The sequence below is a fragment of the Ursus maritimus genome, unplaced genomic scaffold (assembly GCF_017311325.1).
Source record: "Ursus maritimus isolate PB19 unplaced genomic scaffold, ASM1731132v1 scaffold_17, whole genome shotgun sequence".
Lineage (NCBI taxonomy): Eukaryota > Metazoa > Chordata > Mammalia > Carnivora > Ursidae > Ursus > Ursus maritimus.
Genome location: NW_024424119.1, coordinates 18,587,642 through 18,608,433, shown reverse-complemented (window position 1 = coordinate 18,608,433; position 20,792 = coordinate 18,587,642). Strand labels below are relative to the sequence as shown.

Sequence of the window (20,792 nt, the reverse complement as noted above, 5' to 3'; positions counted from 1 at the left end):
TCAACTCTGGTAACAGACTCTCTTTTCCATAGCTTTCTTGCCAACAAGGCACCTGTCATGGTGCTTTTGGTGGGTTCAGTCTGAATTCATTCTGCCTCTCTGGAGAACTCTTCTATAATGAGATTGCCTGTACTTCATGGGAACTTCATTGACTCCCGTATTAAACAAAATTAACTGAAATGGCCACCATGAGCAGGCTACGGAAAATGTCCCTCAGTCACAATTGTTCCCAAATACACTCTTACTGACATTCCTCCAGAAGAGGGACACATTATAGACTGAGATATATACTAAAATAGGCCTGAAGACCCTTGATTTGTAGCCCCAAATTGTTGTACCCAAAACTCTGTTTTGAGTCGTTAACATGCAAATGTTTCTGATTTACAAGGATACTGGTGCGCCTTCCTCTTCTGTGTCCTAACACTGACTGGCAACCAAAGCCGTCCGGGGCTGAGAAGATCACTTCAAGTCCTGTTCAGGGAAACATCTGAAGCCAATGTTCTCATCCAATACATCTCTTTTACCTCTAAAGGAAGCGTATAACCACCACCACAACCACCCCCCACAGCCCCTCCGCCCCAGCTTTTTCTCAAATTATAGGTGCATCAATCCCCTCTCAGGCAACCCATTATCTCAAAAACTTTATTCTTCAATGCCTTCTTCTTTCCCTTCCTTTAATACGTCTCAGGAAAAAGTCAACATCTTTCTCTTTTTTTTCTCTTTCTTTGTTCCGTTTTTTAGCTTAAAAAAAAATGCCTAGTCACAGATGCTGTCAATATGTGTATATGCTGATAATCTGTTATCCCTTTTTGCAGATAAACTTGTCAATGAAACAACTATATCACCTACTGGAAAAGGCACCAGTGAAGAAAGTCCTACAGAACACTATGGGAAAAAAAATCGAAGTATTAAAGTTTCTAAGCTGTAGTCATACTTGGAGCATATCATTATATGATTTAATTTATGTTTCTGTACTCTGGGTGTTTCATAAAGTGAAACATGCATGCTTAAAGAATTTATACAGCTACAATTTGAAGTCACTCTAAAACCTTTTAAACAGTGAAAATCAGAGTCAATTTTTAGATTTACCTGACAAGGGATAGGAGTGAGCTCTTTTTAAAATAAAACTTATTTTAATAAAATGTATTACATTTATATTTATATTAGATATATAAGTATATTTTAATACATTTTAATATTTTTAAATAATAATGTAAAAATTTCTATCTGCTTGAGGAATAAATTTATCTCTAATTAGAGTCAACTATTAGTGTTTCCTAAAATTATTGGGGGGGGGGTTGGTAGTGACAGGTTTCAAAATCAAAATCATCATTTTATTTTCCTGTCAAGAATAGTGTTCCTTATAAAATATTTGGATAACCATAACAACCCAGGATGGCTCTCCTCTAAGGTCTTGAATGAGTGGTCTAATTGAAGACAATGGACCTGTCGTTACATGAAGCATCCAAGTATGTTTCTCATACGATTACTGTGAATTAAACTAATTCACTTTAACATCTTTAACACTACTAAAACAAACAAAAATCTTAGTCACTTTTTTTGGTTTATTTAAAAATAGAAATCTCATCATCCTGGTGGTGTTCCTTTCGTAAATATCTTTAGTAATTTACTACTGGGCATGGGTCATGTTCTAACAACCTTTAAAAAAAATTATTTATTTATTTTTCATGCTCTAATTTCTTAACCAGGCATTTAAACCTGAAATAATCTGACCATTGAGAAATGTTCAAGTTTCATTTCTGGTCACATTCCCCATCCATATTCTTCACTCTAGTCTACCCGAGGCTCTCAGAACTCACAAAATCTGCTCATGACTCAGTGGAATGATCTCACTCTTGCTTGTTTGCCTGGAAAACAATTTCTAGTCCTCTAAGCCCATACTGGGGCATCATCTCCCTTTCGAAGGGTTTCTGGCCTTTGCAACTGGAGTTAGGGCTCTCTGTGCAAACCACTTGTGCATTTCTATTGGAACCCCCACCCCCATTATCCTGCATCATAATTAACAGTGATTCTTGTCTGCCTCCCAAACTGAGAGTGTGTTCCGTCAGCGTAAGGCCTGTGTCTTCATTCCTGACTTTCAATGCCAACCACAGCGTCTGGCACATGGTGGAATCTCAAGGTATAACTGTTACATGACTAAACTAACAAGTGAATAAATGCTCTATCACAAATTTACTAAAGTGAACTTACCTTACTTAGTTATCCTGTTCTATTTTGTTTTTTAAACAGGACCAAGCAAGGGTCCAAATGAGCCTGCATTTTGGACAATGTTAGCTAAAGGTAAACTCATAGTAGTTAGGTAGCTGGGAAAATGTTTTGGTTTTCTAAAGTCTTATGTGAGAAAGCCAACATCCGTGCAAATAGTTCTAATATTAAGAATTAATAAGTCAACATTTTGCTGCCATTATCACATGTAATAACAAATGCAAAACAAACCCACAAAATTGATTGTGTCACACACTTTCTGATTCTCTCCCCCAAAAGTTTATTCTCCTGTAAATGTTGCAATCTTGTCATTCAGTTTATTTATGATTAAAAATTTTAAATAAGGCTCTTGCTCAGTGTAGTTCTTCTTTGTGTTTGGAGCAGGATGCATGTAAGCACATGGAGATATGCGAATAAATGCAAAGTGTGTATCAAAATATATGCATGTATAAAAGTAATGCATATATCATAAACATATAAGCAGACATATGTAAGTGCAATGTGCATGTCTTATACATGCATGTATGAATGTATCTGCAGATGCACACATGTATAAATGTCATTCGTGTAGCACACATGTACATGCATATGCATTGTAAACATGAACTGCATACCATATTCAGTTGATTCTCATTATTTGCAGATTTTGTATTTGCGAATTTACCTACATCTAAAATATATTTGTAACCCCCGAATCACTTTCATGCTCGTTTACAGACATGCACAGAGCAGCAACAAATTTTAATTGCCCGACACTCACGTTCCCAGCGCAGACAGAACAAGGCAACATTCTGCCTTCCTTTTGCAGCTCTTACACTGTAATTAAGTGTCCTTCTTGTTGTCTATTTAGTGCTATGTGTTTTGCATTTTTGTGCTTTCAGTCGGTGAATTTCCTAATTAAAATGGCCCCCAAGTGTAGTATTAAGATGCTGGTTAGTGTTCCTGAGCACGAGAAGGCGGTGATATACCTTATGGAGAAAATATGTGTCAGATACACTTTGTTTAGGCTTGAGTTATAATGCCATTAATCACATTAATCATGAATTCAGTGTCAATGAATCAGCAATGTATAGTAAATAAAGTATCTTTAAACAGAAACACACATAAAACAAGTTATGTATTGATTGGTTGATGACAACGTTGTGACCAGAGGTCCTCAGGAACCTAAGCTTGCATTTGCCCCAAGAGCAACAATTCAATATTCACTAAGTCAGTGTTCCCGTGACTTGACGGAGCATAACTGTCATGAATAATGAGAATTAACTCTCTATATTAAACACACACGCACAGTAATTTTCGTAAGTGAATTTTGTTTACCATAACACCAATTTATTGTCTTAACAGCTTTAAATGCAACACCAACAGCAGAGGAGATTGAAGAAAAAGATCAATTATTTCGCCCAATTCCAAGTAAGAACAAAATACTTCAATTAAATGGATGCATTAGTGCCGGCACACATTTCAGTGTGTGACTTCACTGCATGGCGGTACTGTTTTCTCTAGTAATGTGGAATGTACTTTAGGGTCGCGCGGTGGCTAGCATCATATCAGAGAGGACATTTGCTGTTTTAAAAAGCGATTGTCCCTAAGCATTATTCTCCAGTTGCCATATATGCAGAGAGATGTTTTCATTTTCCGGTTTTGTGACTTCTATTCCTAAAACAGATAAACCAAACAGAGGCGCAGGCAAGTGAGTCATATCTAGAATGCGGTGTTTTTAATTGATAGACTCCATTTTCAGAGCAGTTTTAGGCTTACAGAAAAAATAAGCAGAAAGTACAGAGAGTTCTCCTATACTCCCCCAACTCAGTTTCTCCTATCATTCTCATCTTGCCTCAGTTTGGTGCAGGTTTTACGATGGAGGAGCCAATAGCAGTACGTTAATATGAAGTCGAGTCCATAGTTTACCCTAGGGTCCACTCCTTGCGTTGCACAGGTCTGTGCATTTTGACATGTGTCCACCACCACGGTCATAGAGCAGTTTCCCTGTCCTAAAAATCCCGTGTTCCGCCTATCCGCCCCTTTGTCCCGAGCCTCTGGCAACCGCTGATCTTTCCACCATCACCATAGTTTCGCCTTTTCCAGAATGTTATATGGTTGGAAACATAAAGTACATAGACTTTCACCCTGGCTTCTTTCGCTCAGTAATATGCATTGAAGATTCTTCCATGTATTTTCGTGGCTTGATGGCTCATTTCTTTTTATCACTGAATAACATTTCGTTGTGTGGATATACCAATTTATCCATTCACCTACTGAAGGACATCTTGATTACTTCCAATTTTTGGCAATAATGAATAAAGTTGCTATAAACATTCATGTGTAGGTCTTTGTGTGGACATAAGTTGTCAACTCTTCTGGGTAAATATAGAGAATTGTGATTGCTGGCTTGTGTGGTAAAACTATGTTTAGCTTTGTAAGAAATTACCAAACTGACCCTTAAAGTGGCTATACCATTTTGTATTCCCACCAGCAATGAATGAGAGAATTCCTGCTGCTGAATGCAGTTTTTTTTTTCTTTTTGGTAATTTTCATTCATGGATTATTTATATTTATGTGAGTAAAAGAACTCCTGATTTCAATAGAAAATTTCACGACAAGGCAATATATTAATTTCTCCCAAACCTCTGTCCTACAAATAAACTATTGGGGAAAAGTTAGCATCTGGTGATACATCTAAGGCCTGACATCTCTATTTAGCATTGGACTATTTGACAAATACAGCCATTTGCCTTGCAGGGTTTTAAGAAAATCAAGTGAGTCTTTGTTTAGAAAAATTATATATGGGAATGACTAATGCTGTGTTACTTGAGAAATATTTTGTCTTTCCCAGTAATTAAATTGAACATGATTAATTTTTTATCATATATGGAGCACATATAACATGCCAGGGGCTTTATATACATTATGATGTCAGTCCTCACAGCAACTCCATGAAGTTGGTATTATCTCCATTTTACAGATAACATCTGCCCAAGCTTGTAATTAGCTTTCTTGTGATTTCCAGTGGTGGGGAATTCCAAACCCTTCTCTAGTTTTGTTTTTAAGATTTTTTAAAAGATTTTATTTATTGACAGAGAGAGACACAGCGAGTCAGAATCTTTCTCTAGTTTTGAGCATCACCATGAAAAACAAAATGTATTACAAGCACACCTCTTTACAAAAACCCTTTTAAGGAGCAGCAGAGCCCCTTTTAACATAATTTGTTTGATAATTCCCCAAAGCATCTGCCTCAAAGTCAAGATAACAGTCACTGATAGCAGTATACATTTCACTCTTCGCGGTCTAAGATCGCACTTTGACAATTACGGAATCAGGGAATACAAACATGGGAGCTTGTCCCTGCTTATCACCAAAACACCATGACCTAGAAAATAAGGAAAGCCTATGGAACTTTTGGGCGGGAGAAAGTTGGGGGAAGGGAGAAATATCAACACGGTCATTTCAAGTCACCATTAAATAAATGTCTATTAAGTCAGACATCAATTCAGGCAAATGTAAAATGTGGCAGCAAAGATGTATTTTCATTAATAGATTTAGTAAAAAAGACCTTTGATGTCTCTGGATCTGGACATGATTTTTATTATTTAACTTACTTTAGAAAGAAGTAGGTTTTCGTTTCTTTTTTAACATCAAATACACTAGGTGTGATCTCAGTAACAAAATGATAAATGCAGTTCTTCAATTCCTGGAGAAAGCATCTGGTGCACCATCCCTTTAGCATCAGAGAAAAATCAATGCAGGTCCCAACAGTAAAAGGGTATCTTTCTCTTCTGAAGGACAAGGCCCTGGTGTGTAAGTTCGTCACATTTTTAATGGTCATCCCTTCAGAGTCTTGAAATGGTCTTTATTAGTCAGGAAGGACGATTGCTGTAGACACATTTGTACATCTGGTAACCTGGGTTTGAAACCAGATTTTGCCACTTACTCGCTGTGTGCCATGGACGAATTCATAAACTTCTGTGATCCTGGAAAATGGAGCTAAGAACAGCTCCTCCAGGACTGTTGTGGAGGTTGAAAAGAACAGGCAAAGAGTACTTAGCCCTAGGGAGTAGCTTACAGTCTTCTTTGCGTTGCGTGAGACAAGTGAGGGTGTGCAGTGAATACTCTGGATGGCGAAGGCTTCTCTTCAGTTGCTTTGCTCTCTTTACTCATCCAGGAAAACATGCTGGAGACCGTTACTCTTTTCCATTGCATTTTCTTTCTTTCCTCTCAGACTCTGATTTGAATGCTACCAGTGAAGACACCCTGACCAAGCTACAGGAAATCAAGTTAAAACTAATGCTGGGCATCTCGTTGATGACCCTCTTCCTTTTTGTTATCCTCTTGGCGGTGTGCAGTGCCACGCTGTACAAAGTGAAGACAATTAAGTAAGTCCGCAGACCTCTGGAGCCTTTGGAACGTGCGCGATGTGAAGCGCTCACCCTCCTCTCTTGTAGATAGTTTAGGGAATGTGGCTCCCAAATTTCTCTTAAGATCTCGAGTTAAGCTCCATTTCCCCTATTCAGAAAGGAGCATAGAGCTCTCTCTCAAGGGAAAGTTTTCCCCACTCTATTAAATAGTCATCTAGCGGTAAAAGTAACGCTAGTTGATTGGAAAGGATATAGAGAATCCAGATATGCATTCTTTTTTGCTAGCCTTGGATCAAAAAGGCTCTGAACTCTGTTCTAAGTGGCACATCGGCTTAGGGTCTAACATTTTTCATTTATTTATATGGTGTTATACCAAGTAATTGGACAGAATTAATATATTATTTTAATTTTTGTGATTCTTTTCTAAATTGAGTTGAGCTGCAAATGTATGTAATTAAAAACAACTCTTGATACATGTTTTCTTTTTCAGTTATAAAAGTAGATTTCAGACTGAATACACCGTCAACCCAGAGCTGGCAACTCTGTCTTATTTTCATCCATCAGAAGGCATATCAGACACATCTTTTTCTAAGAGTGCTGAGAGCAGCACGTTTTGGGGCACCACTTCTTCAGAATTGAGAAAAACAGACACAAGGTCAAAATCTAGAACGACGGACATGGTTTCCACAGCCTCAGATGATACAGGCGGGAATGATGATACAGGCGGGAATGATGAGTCAGATTTAATTCAGAGTGAGGAACCAAGCGAAGAAACACCCACTGATGAATAGACGACTTTAAATTTTTGTAAGAAAAGAAGTTTCTTTGTGACTCCCATTAAGATCATGATTTGGAAACTCTGCTGAGAAATTTAAATTTTCTGGCGTCTGAAAAGGAGGACATATTCAATAAAATTATCTCAGCCATAAAAATTATATAATGGAAAAAATACAAGAAAATAATTTAAGGTGTGGAAAACTCATCCAGTAAAAATAATCCTGGAGAGTGACTTATGAAAATTATTCACTCTTGGCCGGTTAGCTTTAAAATGAGGACATTTGGATATCTCTCTTATCTGGGGGCATTTTGGGGACTTTCAGGGTAATCACCACTACCTACACCCCTCCCCCCTCACCAAAGCAAAAAGAACACACTTGTTTGTGTTTTACTGGTTGTGCCCTATGAAGAAATGAAACTAAATTAGTACTAGAGACTCCTAGCATTCTTTTTAATTTTACCACTTTTTAAATTTTTATTTTATTTAAATTCAATTAACATATAGTGTATCATTAGTTTCAGAGGTAGAGTTCAGTGATTCATCAGTTGCACATAATACCCAGGGTTCATTACATCACGTGCCCTCCTTAATGCCCATCACCCACTTCCCCGTCCCTCCCACCCACCATCCCTTCAGCAACCCTCAGTTTGTTCCCTATAGTTGAGTTTCTTATGGTTTGTCTCCGTCTCTGATTTCATCTTATTTTATTTTTCTCTCCCTTCCCTTATGATCCCATATTTTGTTTTTTAAAATTCCACATATGAATGAAATCATATAATTGTCTTTCTCTGATTGATGTATTTCGCTTAGCATAATACCCTGTAGTTCCATCCATGTCCTTGCAAGTGGTAAGATTTCAATTTCTTGATGGCTGAGTAATATTCCATCATGTGTATATACCACATCTTCTTTCTTCATTCATCTGTCAATGGACATCTGGGCTCTTTCCATCGTTTGGCTATTGTGGACATTGTTGCTATAAACACGGGGGTGCAGGCGCCCCTTTGGATCACTACAAGACTCCTAGCATTCTTGTTTAAAAGTCATTGAGTTATCAGTCACTTATGAGGCCATCGATCCCAGGAGTATTTCAGTTTCAAAGAAGACCAATGGAATATGGATATTGTTTCCCTTTGAGGAATTAGTTTCTACTGGAAGGATTTGGGGAACACGTGTTAGATCTTTTGTGGATATGTGTGGAGCTTGCGGGGGGGAGAAGTTAGGTTTTATTGCCTTCCTAAATCCTCACCTACTTTGTGCTAGGAGGTTTGGTACATTACATCACACTGAAAGGCACGTTTATTTCACAGATCAAGATACCCTGCCTAAGATCACCTCCCGGAGAGGGGCAAAGCTAAGATTTCTCTCTGTGATCCATGAAGGTTACTAGCCAAACATAACAAAAGTCAAAGGAGGTTGTTAAGAGCAAGGTAGGCCCCACATACATAGGGTAGGAGGCTCCTTAAGGCTCCTTATTGCTCTTGGGAAATTGTTTTCCCTACTTCTAGCTTAGGTCTTAATAAACCTTCCCCACAGAAGACAGACTCTTTACACTCACCTGCCAGGTCCCCTACCAACCATTCTCAGAGTCATTTGCTCACTCCCTGATTTCTGCCTTGACTCCAGCCCGAGTCTCACCATTGGTTCGGAAAGCTAGCAAGCTCCACCTTTGAGTAGCTACGGCCTATATAAGACTGACTCTTGAGGGAAAAGTGGCCCGGCAGCTCACCTCAGATCTAGCTCGCAGTGGGCAGAGTTCCTGAGCCAGTGGGGGGGACCCTGAGCAGTGGCCCATGCTACCGTCTGTGGGTTACTTTCGCCATTTTCCATGCCCTTTTGACGGCGCTGGGGCTCTGTGCCAGCGTTTGTACTGCCAGTTCAGGCACCAGGAAGTGCAGTGGGAACTGAGTGAGGCAGATGGTTGCAGCTGCTTGGAAGTATTCCAGGTGTGGAGAAGCCATGTTGAAACCATGGGTGAGCAAGAGCTGGTGGAAAGAACGTCAGGTGGGCTTGAGGAGGGGTTGACTACCAACCATTCCCACCTGTTTTCTCCACCCACCCTTGGGAAGTGCCGAGAATTTCCTTGATCAGAAATCGTTGTAAGTCACGTTGCAATCACCCAACTTATCTCCAGTACTAAAAAGTACCATAGAGAAAGTTAATCCCGATAGCATTACTATGGCTAAAATGGCCAAAAGAGATGTTAACCATATTTTTTAAAAATGACTTCTCATCAGTGGGCATAGAAGATATCTGCATTGCAGATACCAGGTAACATGCAGTCAAGTTATGGTGGGGGGTGGGCGGGCATGAAAAATATCAGGTAGTCCTTACTGGTATCTCCGCCCTTCCTAGTCTAGAAGTGAGAAGAGGGTGTGTGTGTGTTGGGGGGGCGGGGAGAGATTCTGATTTGTACCCTAACAAGACCTGCATTTCCTGCGCAGATTCTCTGGATGTTTCACCTGAAAGGACAATTAAAAAACAACAAAACAAAACAAAACACAACAAAAAAAAACTCCAATTGCTTTTTAACTTATCTGTCTCCCCGGCATTCTGAAACATCCTCTTATTTACTTTCTCTGATGCCCATACTTCGCCTGTTCCTCAGCCATCAAAGAGGGACTTTGATCTATTTTCCACTACCTTAGCTATTTAAGGGCAATTCCTACAGAGTGGCTATTACAGACAAGAGACACAATCGCTTGCCTTAGGAAGAGGAACCAAGTTGTCCCAGAGTCCCCAAGAGTAAATCTCCCCAGCACCACACACCCAGGATCAGGAGCCTTAAGTGCCAACCTTTATTCCCTCTTTCTTTATCCCTCCGGTGGAACGCATGTCCTGAGATTTGCCAAACAGTAAGAGTGCTATGGGGGTCCTAACTGGGAGCATTTTTCTCAGGCCTCTTGGGTGGTCGCAAGATTCCTGAAACCTGGAAGCGGTGGGACAGTAGGGTTCCGGGAGATGGAGTGGGCTGGCTGTGTTAAGAACCTCTCTTCCCGGGGGTGGGGGAAGAGCACACCTCTGCCAAAGTGACTGAGAGCCGTGCGCAAACCACCCCCCCGCCCCGCCGCCAACCTCGTACGTGGGCGGTTCCGCACACAGCTGGGTGTGGGGCGGGGCCAAAGTCACGTGGTCAGGGAGGCGGGCGAGCGGTGCGCGCTCAGTGCTGCTGGCTCCTTGCTGTGTGGACCCGCAGATGCCAGCTCCCGGAGCGCGGGATCCTGGAGAGGCGTGCACAGGTTTGCCGGCTGTGAGATGGATGCGCGTGGACTTGTGTGGTCTTACCCTCTCTCCTTGCCACCCATCCCCAGTGTGGAGTTATTACAGGGGGTTTTCTGTGCTCTGGTGTAGAGGTGAGGTACGATCCTGGTTGGGGCAAAAAACATTTACAGTAGAGAGGAGCTCCTCTCAGTCACTTCTAGCCTGTGCGAAGATTGTTACAGGTGCCTTCAAACTTCAAAATTAGCCCCCCTAAATGTAGCTTCTGAGGAGGTAAAAAAGTTCTTTTAACTTGTGACTTGGAGAGAAAGTATAATCACTTTTTTTTTTCATTACCGCCCCCAAAGCAGTGCTAAACAGCCTTTCCTGAATCAAGGCAACCAAATAAAACCCATTTTATGTGCTAAATAAAATGCTGTTCTGGCTGGTTATCCAGAGTTTAGGCGCCTGTCCAAGTTTATTTAAAGGGAAATTCAATCCAGGAGGTTGTTCGGATCCTAGGATAATTCTCATTCTTGTGCTTGCTTTTTGCCTTCTCCTTCCCTCCACGTCTGTAACACATTGTTTCAGATTTCAACAGTTAATTTCTTAATAGAAAACGAAAGGCTATTGAGCGAAGAGAGTGCTCACTGTGTTAAGAAGCAGCACGTGTGGGGGGCGCCTGGGTGGCTCAGTCGGTGAAGCGACTGCCTCGGGCTAAGGTGGTAATCCTGGAGTCGCAGGATGGAGTCCCCAGGAGGGCTCCCCGGGCTTCTACCTCTGACCCTCCCCCCCTCATGCTTTCTCTGTCTCTCTCAAATAATGAATAAAGTTAAAAAAAAAAAGCGTGTTACAAAAACATGGGGGTTATCTAAAATCGGAGTTTCAAAAATTGGGACCACACCTTAAATCCCAAACTTGTTTGAGAGAAGAGAGAAGTGTATAAATTGTTCCATAAATGATATAGGAAAATGTATCTTGGAAAGAGGGAAGAAGCTTGTGATTTCCTTAGTTAAAAGTCGAGAAGGAGCTGCCAGGTGTTGTGAATAGCTGTTCTGCAAGCTTTATTTCTTGTTACTATCCTGCTTTTTCCTCAGGAGTGTGAATCCAGCTGCTCTGGAGTTTGTTTTATTGACTGAATTTTTTTTAAAAGATTTTTTTATGACGTTTGTTGGGGGGGGGGTGTGTTTTATGTTTGAAGCAATCAGTAGAATACCAGGGAACTCAATGAGAATTTTGAGGCCCACTGAATTTAGGAAAGACTGGTGCTTTAAATAACTTTTTCTTATAACCAAGATGTATTGGTGTATGAAACTTTGTGCAATTCTATGTAAGTGGCATTGAGCTGTTTGAGCTCTTTTCAAATTGTCACTGGTTGGTAAATAATAAGGTGAATGGGGTACATCCAAACTGTATTACATTTGACAGTTTAATAATTATGTGTAAACCGGCCTGCCCCATTGATATATAGTCACTCTAGTAATGAGGCACGAATATTATTTAATCAGTCATGGAGATGGGCTTGACATTTGAAAGACGTAGAGAGAGCTAGTCCTTGACTTCTCATTCTGCTTCTAAGAACCGATCAGTTAGTAAACAGCCCCCTGTGTTAATGGCTGGGTTTGGAGGAGTCAATGTCCTTCTGATAGTAAACTGCTTGTCCAGGATATTTCAGAGTCTGCAGTTCATCTGAAGTGATTTTTAAGGATAAAACAAAACTCCTCTTCCATTGACAAAACTAGGCACAACTATGGAAGAACTGGAAAGGCTCAACAAAGAAATTGAATCTGTCAAGACCGAGGTTGAAGAAAAGCAGAAGAGGCTCTCCGAGTTTACTTTAACACTACCTCGGAGCCACCTTCCCTCCTTGAGTGACACAAATTTGAGGCAAGATGTTCTTGACTATAATAGCCTGCTTCAAAAGGAAAAGTGGAACGAACCATCACAGAACAAAGAGAGTCAGCCTAGAAAGTATGTGCTGGACCACAAATGTCCAGCAACAGATCTTGAATATGATCCCTTGCTCAATTATTCTGCGGGGCTGCTTGGTGCTTCGAAAGCAAGGCAGGATGAGACTGGCACACAGCACCTCTGCCACTTGAAAAAATCTGGGGGGGAAAATTGCCACAAGTCCCAAGAGAGCCAAAGACCTTATGTTTCACCAATAAGAATTACAATAAATCTTCAAGAATCTGATGAAGATGACCTTGTAATGGATGTGCCTCCAGTCATGCCCATTTCTAAAAAATCTAAACCTTTGAGAGGCTTCAAATATCCGAATATGGACAAAAGGATACATATAACGTCCTCAGAGGAGAGAAATCTTCAAATTAGTGGTACAGAAGAGGAAACGCTAGAGAAAACCCAGCTAACCACACAAAGAGATGATGACGGAAACAAATTGGAACCACCAAAGCGGCTCATGCAAGGCTCACTAGATATTAAAAGTAAGATAAACTTGTATGGTGTTAAAAACCGCATTTCTAAGACAGGAAGCCTTGGTGCTGAGGAAAACTGTGTCTCTGTTTCAGAAGAAAGCATACCTTGTGCACCTCTCAGTGACGAAGAAATACAGAACAGAATTTGTAATGAGAGGTATCCACAGAGCAAAAAATACACAAAAACAATTTATGATACTCAAAATGAGGAAAGTGAATGTCGGTATTCAGACCAGCCCCAAATCTATTACTCAGAAGAGCATGCAGAAGACAAAATGCTGAAAGGACAAGACAATAGTCAAGACTTCACCACTTTTGAAGACCGCAAATTAGTTGACTGTGATTCTGATAAGGAGCATACTGAAGAGGACACTCCATCTGATTCGGACGACACTAGGAAGGAATGTCTTCGAATCTTTACTGAGTTCACAGAACGTGAAGCTTGTGGAGAGACTACTAAACAGGTCAGTGAGTTTTTTTTTAAAAATCCTTTTCCTAAATTTAAAGGAGTTTCCTTTAAATACTCTATTCTGAATTCTGTAGAAATAAGAATTATATAACATGTGTATATAATAGATATATATTCTCCTTGTGATCAGTAATATATTGGAATGACAAGGCAAAAATCTTGAGAATTGGCCGGATATAGTGTCTTGCAGACTTGACAGATTCCAGAGGCCATAGCAGTACATACAGCAACTTACAGTTGATTTCCCCACTTAGAGAAATGTTCTGTAGTAGTGTATGCATGTCAAATGTTTCAAATTATTTTTTGTGAATTATTTCTTAATAAGTTGCCCCGTGTTTTATAGCTTGGATTCCTGTGGCTATCCAGGAAAAAAGCTAGATTTGCCTTTACTCTGCAGAAATTGGATAATTCTTATCTTTTTCCCACTAGGCTTCAGGAAAGCAAATGGAATTAGAGATGTTGTCTTATCAAAACATTTCTGGACCAAAAAAGAGAATTGCACACATTGCCAAGTTTCATGTGAGTTATTTAGCTCCTCTCTCGCGGGGCACATTATCTTATAAAGTGCATTCCTTGTCATTTTGAGCTTAAAGTATGTTCCATTACTGACTGTCTTATCCACCCGGGGGCACCAGTGGACACTCAGTAAGTTGATTCCTGCTTGTAAGCATTTTCTGCATCCTTCATTTTCTCCCATTACCTAACATTTTCATGAAAAGCAGGTATGTTGTTAATGCATAGCTTTTTGAATATAAATTACTATGGTCAGTCCTCATTATTTCTAGATTCTGTATTTGCGAATTCACCTATTCAGTGAAGTTAACTTGTAACCTTAAAATCAAGACTTGTGTTTATGTGGTCCTTTGTTGGCGTGCATAATTGCAAAACAAAAACGAAAAAACAAATTGCCTCACGTGCACACTCCCAGCGAAGGTTGAACAAGGCAGTGCTGCCTTCTTGTTTCAGCTTTCCTACTGTTCACACACGTCCTTTTCTCTATTTAGTGCCATGTTCTTTGCATTTGTGTGGTGTTTGTTGGTGATTTTGCTAATTAAAATGGCCCCCAGGTGTAGGGTTGTCGCGTGTTCCGAGAGCCAGAGGCTGTGATGCGCCTCGCAGAGACGATGTGTTAGATGAGCTCTGTGTAGGCATGACTTACGGTGCTGTTGACCCCAAGTTCAACGTTCATGAGTCAGCAATATGTACTAAGTAAAGAGGCTTTAAACAGGAAAACACACAGGGGCGCCTGGGTGGCGCAGTCGTTAAGCGTCTGCCTTCGGCTCAGGGCGTGATCCCGGCGTTATGGGATCGAGTCCCACATCGGGCTCCTCCGCTGGGAGCCTGCTTCTTCCTCTCCCACTCCCCCTGCTTGTGTTCCCTCTCTCTCTGGCTGTCTCTATCTCTGTCAAATAAAGAAATAAAATCTTAAAAAAAAAAAAAAAAGAAAGAAAAACACACATAAAACAAGGTTAGGTTATTGAGTGGTTGACAGAAATGTGACCGGAGATTCTCTGGAACCCAGCTCTGTTTGCCCTTGGAGCCATGTTCCAGTATTCACTGATTCGTTGGTTGCAGGACTCTAGAGGACAGTAAGTGCTGTGAATAAGGGGAGTGGACTGTAGATTTTCAAAGTGCTTTAAACCTCATGTGGCATTGGATGTGCTCACTTTATTTGATGGCCTGTAAAGAAGTTAAGGAGGCACTGCTGTGAGTAGTGTTCCTTTACCGCCCTCAGGTTAAAGAGTGCCATGAGCAAACTCCATTTCTCTGCTCCATTCTCTGTGTTCCTTGTGCTTGGGACACATTGACAGCAGAATCTTCGCGTGGCATAGAGTTTATGCTTCCAAGTCCCAAATAAGAACCTGGATTCTGGTTCTTTGCAGAACAGTTAGGTGTCCTTGGGCAAGTTATTTAATTTCTCTGAGCTTCATTTTCTTTATCTGTGAAATGGAGATACGGAGTATCTCTCCAAGGGTCAGATGTAGGTACTTACTAAAGTAGTTTCTTACCCTTCCTTCAGGAAAAAATTTTTGGAAGCTAACATTATTTCCCTTTCATTCCCCCCCCCCCAAATTTTTCCCCCTTAAAATAAATCCTCAGGAATGGAAATAACAGGACAAAGGAAGATAGCGATTTAACATTTTAAAAGTATGTTGCCATATTGCCTTCCAGAAGGGTTGTAACAGTCCTACATGGTGTTTTAGGGTTCCCTTTCCACAAACTTTCACCAAAAATGGGTACTAATTTTTTTTTATATCTGTCAGTCTGGGTGAAAATTTATTTCCACGTTGTGTATGACATCTTTTGTTACTAATCAAGCTGAACGTCCTTTCTGGCGTTGCATTCCCTTGTACTGAGGGTTGCTGGAGAGAAGTCTGAGACTAGCCGGCTGTTTCTTCCTTTATGTGCCGCCTGATGCTTCTGCCTGGTGACCTAAAGAATTCTTTCCTTAGCTTCAAATTCCAGTAATTTTGGTAGGATATGTCTTCCTGTTAGCTGTTTTATTAACATTTTTACCTGCATACAAAGTTAAGTGTCATTTTCATAGGAGAATTAATGTGTTTTCTTATTTCAAGAAAATTTTCTTACATTATATGCTTTAAAGGTTCAATTTTTTCCCTCCGTTTATTTCTGGAAATACTTCATTTATGTGTGTGCTGTATTACGTGGGGTATTAGAAATGTAGTCCATTTCAAAAGCCTCTGTGCAGAAAGGGGAAGTGAAAGTATCAGTCTTCTCGAATTTTAAAATCATTTTTCTGTGTTTTCTGTTGATGCTTCCTAGGTTCCAGCCAGTAAAGAGATCATTAGCCCATTGAGGGAGCCCGTTCCCCCACTAATTAGTCACCCTGGAATCCTTCGGGCCCAGCAACAGGCTGTGCAGATAATGGCTGACATAAGGAGTGGGCAGGCTTTTCTTGCAGCCCCTTCAGAACAGAAGAAAACAATATTTGCGTGTCCGATCTCTCAGACCCAAAGGAAAGCATCCGAAGGTATGAGAAAATCACTTAGTTAAGAAATGGAATTTTACCTTATTTTAAAAAACCTTTCCTGTGAAATCCACCGATTACCAATTATAGCTGAGTCGCTGACATGGAGCTTTATGTGAAATAATATGATTAGCATGATACTGAAATCATTTCTGCTGTTTATCCCTAAATGCCAAGCCATAGAGCTATGATTTTGCAAGCATTTCTTCGTGGAATGAATAGCTTTATAAACTGTCTAAATTTGTTCTTCTAGAGTATATTGGGATTAGCTATTGGGATTTTTCTGTGTTTACATTTTGTTCCAAGAAAAAAATATAGTCTGTAAAGGAAGTATTATGAAACCTTGAATTGATCATTAAAATAAACTCTAATCATCTGAGGCTAAGGTCATTAAAACTTACCTTTTCTTTTCTTGTTCATTAAACCTTCTTAGAAAATTCGCTTACAACAAACAGCCTTCATCTGGATGTGGTTCTGTCAAGGGAAAAGCCAACTGCAAAGCCAAGCAAATCACACATTCCTGTGAAAAGTATTGCTTCTTTCCCTATGAAGGTATTATAAACTAAGTCTGGAGACCAGAATTTTATTTCTAATAACTAGCTTTCATGTCTACACGTAGAGCCCCTAGGAGAGTGCTTCTATTATTTTTTTAATGGAGATCCCTCCTTCAAATAAATGCCAGAACCCAGAGAGAAGTTTCCGCTTTTCCTGGTTACTGTTCGATACAGTTGTTTTCATTTTATGATGGGATTTGTGTCTGCATGTCACATTCAGCTATTTTGTTTATCCTGTTCTTGGAGATATGAGGCATGTTTTTAGACCTAAAACCTCTGCGGCTATGATTAATTTAAGACTCCTAAATTTTTCTCAAAGGAAAGTTTCACATTGGAATATACCTTTCAAGAAATACCCAGTGAGGGGTGTCCATGTGTAAGTATATGAGGCGGGGGGAGGCAGGCAGAGCTTCAGTGATACGGTAGTATGACCTTCCCTCTTTAGTTATTTTTCTCCTATTTGTGGCAATGACTTTTTTTTTTTTTCTTTCTGTTTACTGTTTCTTCAGCAGAAAACTATCTGTCAATTTTAAGGCTTTCTCCCTCCCTAAAACATCTGTGTGCTATAAGGGAACAACTACAGAGAAGTGTAACGTTGGCTCCCTCCTCCACCCCCTACCCCCCCCCCCCAAAGTGAAGCAGATGAACTCATTTTAGAGCTCTCATCATCTTTATAAGCTCTTCAAAAGGCATGCTGAAATTCTTTATAGCTGGCACCATTTTAATATTGAGTAGGCACAAATCCTTCATAAATTTTATTTCAATCTGAGCATTTCTCTTTGTGAAATGGTAACTGACATTGGGACCTATATTTGTTTTAAGAATGGGTAAGTGACCAACTTTCCTATTTGCTGAGCAGAGGACCACACCAGAGCTGGAAGATTCCAGGTGTGGAAAGCAGAGGACTTGAGTGCTCGGGTCAGCTGCAGTGGGGTACACACAGGGTGCAGCCCTGACCGCAGGCTCCCGGCAGACTTCTGTGAGTGCAGGTCACTTAGTGCCGTGTATCGTTCTACTTCTAATGAACTGAAAAGTTGAAATTATTTTTGAGTTTAATTGCTGTAGAACTTAATTGAGAGAGTTTTACTTCTTTTCTACACATAGTAGGAATGTTAAACAGAAACACATGTTTTTCTTTTCTCTCATCAACGATTCTGTATTTAACAAGATGCCGAAATGCAAGCTGGCTCATCGGAAGCGGGCTTTGGTCACGCCAGAATCCTCTTCCAAAGTCCCTGAGGAAGTGAGACAACGCTATATCAACCTCTTTGTTGAGAAGTATTTGGGAGTTTATGAAACAGAGGATGAGGCTCTTAACAAGGTCAGTACTGAACAATAAAGTATATCTGAAGATACACACATACTTTGTGACTATTACATTGAATAAAAAAAACCTCATGGGGCACGATTAGCAAATAACTTCATTCATTTTCTCTTCACTTCTTTTTTTTTAAAACCAGGCTGTGGGACCAGTTCCTGGAGGACTTTTCTGCTCTTCTTAAGTTCTAGAGAGTATCCTGGTTACTCTAGTGACAAAAACTGTCCTTGTCCCATAATTTTCTTATCAAGGCCAATAGTATATTAATCTGAGTAGTGTCTCCCCTCCTTTATGTAGGGCATATAGTGTCAAGTGAACCACAGTCCCCTCTACTCTCTATTCCATACACCTATTTACTCTCATTTATGGGCCAGGCCTGGTCTCTTGGAGGCGCTTGTATTTGCAAATCCTACTTAAAACCTTTTTTCGAAAATGAAACCTTTCAAATCAGTAGCAGTAGCTGTAGCTCCCGCCCCCATGCACATCTTCAAGAACCCACGTGGCCTGTGGGAGAAATAAGGGGTTGGGGAACCATGGCTACTGCGCGGAATGAGTGCATTCTGCAGGGGAGAGACACCACTTAGCTCCTTTTGATTATTGCGGTTTGGCAATGAAAGTCCAGTATTTACAGAATCCTAATCTTTGAAGCGTTGTTCTGTTAAAATCTATTTCAAACACTGCTAGACAAACACATGTCTGAGCACTAGAGTTGGACTTAGTGCCATCAGGCCTCTGATCGAGGCTAATTCCCATTGCTCTGGGAGGTTATATTTTGAATTTTTTATAAAAGATTTTATTTGAGAGAGAAAGAGAGTGCGAGCCGGGGGATGGAGAGGGAGAGAGGCAGAGGGAGAAGAAGACTCCTTACTGAGCAGGCCCCCCCATGGTGGGGCTCAATCTCAGGACCCTGAGGTCATGACCTGAGCCAAAAGCAGTTGCTCAACGGCAGAGGCACCCAGGTGCCTAGCTCTGGGAGATTATAAAATGGACCATGAGTGAATGGAACAAGAGGCAGATTACACATCACTTACGAGGAAGACCTTTATAAGTGATATGCTGCCCATAGAATTGCTGTTTCACAAAACAGAGAGCTGCCAGGTGCTAGAAACATTTGGGATGTAAGTGCAGTTATCATCTTAACAGATTCTCGTATTAAGAATGAGGAAGAACTTGAGGATTCTTTTTTTTTTTTTTTTTTTTTTTAAGATTTTATTTATTTATGTGACAGAGACAGCCAGTGAGAGAGGGAACACAGCAAGGGAGTGGGAGAGGAAGAAGCAGGCTCCCAGCAGAGGAGCCCGATGTGGGGCTCGATCCCGGAACGCCGGGATCACGCCCTGAGCCGAAGGCAGACGCTTAACGACTGCGCCACCCAGGCGCCCTGAGGATTCTTTTTATTAACAACTCTATTGAGATACAATTCACATACCCTATTAATTCAACCAATTAATATGTACATTCCAGGGACCTTTAGTATACTTGAGTCAGCCATTTGTACAACCACTACAATCAATTTTAAAACATTTCCAGGGGGCGCCTGGGTGGCACAGCGGTTAAGCGTCTGCCTTCGGCTCAGGGCGTGATCCCGGCGTTCTGGGATCGAGCCCCACGTCAGGCTCCTCCGCTATGAGCCTGCTTCTTCCTCTCCCACTCCCCCTGCTTGTGTTCCCTCTCTCGCTGGCTGTCTCTGTCTCTGTCAAATAAATAAATAAAATCTTTAAAAAAAATAAAACATTTCCATCACCCTAGAAAGATCCCCCGTGCCATTTAGCTGTCACTCCCCCTGCCCTCCACATCTCCTAGCTCTAGGCAACCACTCATTTACTTTGTCTGCAATTTGCTATTCTGGACATTTCTAGAAAAAGGAATCATATAATACGGAGTTCTGTCGTGACCAGCTTAATGTTTTCACTTAGCATACTGTTTTCAAGGGTCATCCATTTTGTAGCATGTTATCGTTACGTAGTTTCTTCTTGCTGAATAATACTGTTTTATGGATATACATATCCATCCATCAGTTGATGGACATTTGGATTATTTCCGCTTACTGGTATTAATAATGAACATTTGTACATAAATGGACATTTTAAGAGTTTGGACAAATGATTACATTTCTCTTGAGGATATATCTAGGACTGGAATTATTGGGTCATACATCAATTCTATGTTTAACTTTTTGAGGAACTGCCAAACTGTTTTCTAGAGTGACTGCAGCATTTTGTATGCCCATCAGCAATGTAAAGGGTTCTAGTTTCCCCGCATCCTCCCAGTGCTTGTTATTTTCTGTCCTTTTGTGTACCCTGATCTTAGTGGGCATGAAACGGTATCTGATTGTAATTTTGATTTGCATTTCCCTGATGACTAATGATGTTGAACATATTTTCATGTGTGTATTGGCCATTTATGTATCTTCTCGGGTATGTCTGTTGAAATCGTTTGCACATGTTTTGAGTTATTTGTCTTTTTATTC

At 40.5% G+C, this 20,792-nt stretch overlaps 3 protein-coding genes across 4 annotated transcripts in view; all 3 read left to right on the top strand.

The window, feature by feature from the left end:
- Positions 1 to 1,053, top strand: part of MOB3B (MOB kinase activator 3B) — a 209,217-nt gene extending 208,164 nt beyond the window's left edge. The window contains exon 5 of the mRNA XM_040631490.1: positions 816 to 1,053. The gene's annotated coding sequence lies outside the window, so the exon portion shown is untranslated. The remainder of the gene's footprint in view (positions 1 to 815) is intronic.
- Positions 1,054 to 1,236: 183 nt separating this feature from the next.
- Positions 1,237 to 7,831, top strand: EQTN (equatorin). Its single transcript, XM_008695208.2, has 5 exons — positions 1,237 to 2,140; positions 2,251 to 2,301; positions 3,571 to 3,636; positions 6,443 to 6,596; positions 7,069 to 7,831. The coding sequence occupies exons 1-5, from the start codon at positions 2,125 to 2,127 to the stop codon at positions 7,367 to 7,369; spliced, it is 588 nt and encodes a 195-aa protein (XP_008693430.2). The 5' UTR covers positions 1,237 to 2,124; the 3' UTR covers positions 7,370 to 7,831.
- Positions 7,832 to 12,166: 4,335 nt separating this feature from the next.
- LOC103667003 (RNA exonuclease 1 homolog) overlaps positions 12,167 to 20,792 on the top strand; it is a 39,029-nt gene continuing 30,403 nt past the window's right edge. The window contains exons 1-5 of one of the 2 annotated variants that reach the window (XR_005835196.1): positions 12,167 to 13,456; positions 13,891 to 13,980; positions 16,246 to 16,453; positions 16,884 to 17,002; positions 18,173 to 18,325. Coding sequence is in view for 1 of the 2 variants with exons in the window: in XM_040631489.1 (XP_040487423.1) it covers positions 12,305 to 13,456; positions 13,891 to 13,980; positions 16,246 to 16,453; positions 16,884 to 17,002; positions 18,173 to 18,325 (1,722 nt within the window). In the remaining variant the exon portion in view is untranslated. The remainder of the gene's footprint in view (positions 13,457 to 13,890; positions 13,981 to 16,245; positions 16,454 to 16,883; positions 17,003 to 18,172; positions 18,326 to 20,792) is intronic. The other variant, XM_040631489.1, reaches the window with a different exon arrangement.

Excerpts from the sequence above, each read along its gene's own strand:
- EQTN (XM_008695208.2), top strand. Across the intron at positions 2,302-3,570 it reads TTGGACAATGTTAGCTAAAG|CTTTAAATGCAACACCAACA; the intron begins GTAAACTCATAG and ends TTGTCTTAACAG. Across the intron at positions 6,597-7,068 it reads TACAAAGTGAAGACAATTAA|TTATAAAAGTAGATTTCAGA; the intron begins GTAAGTCCGCAG and ends TTTCTTTTTCAG.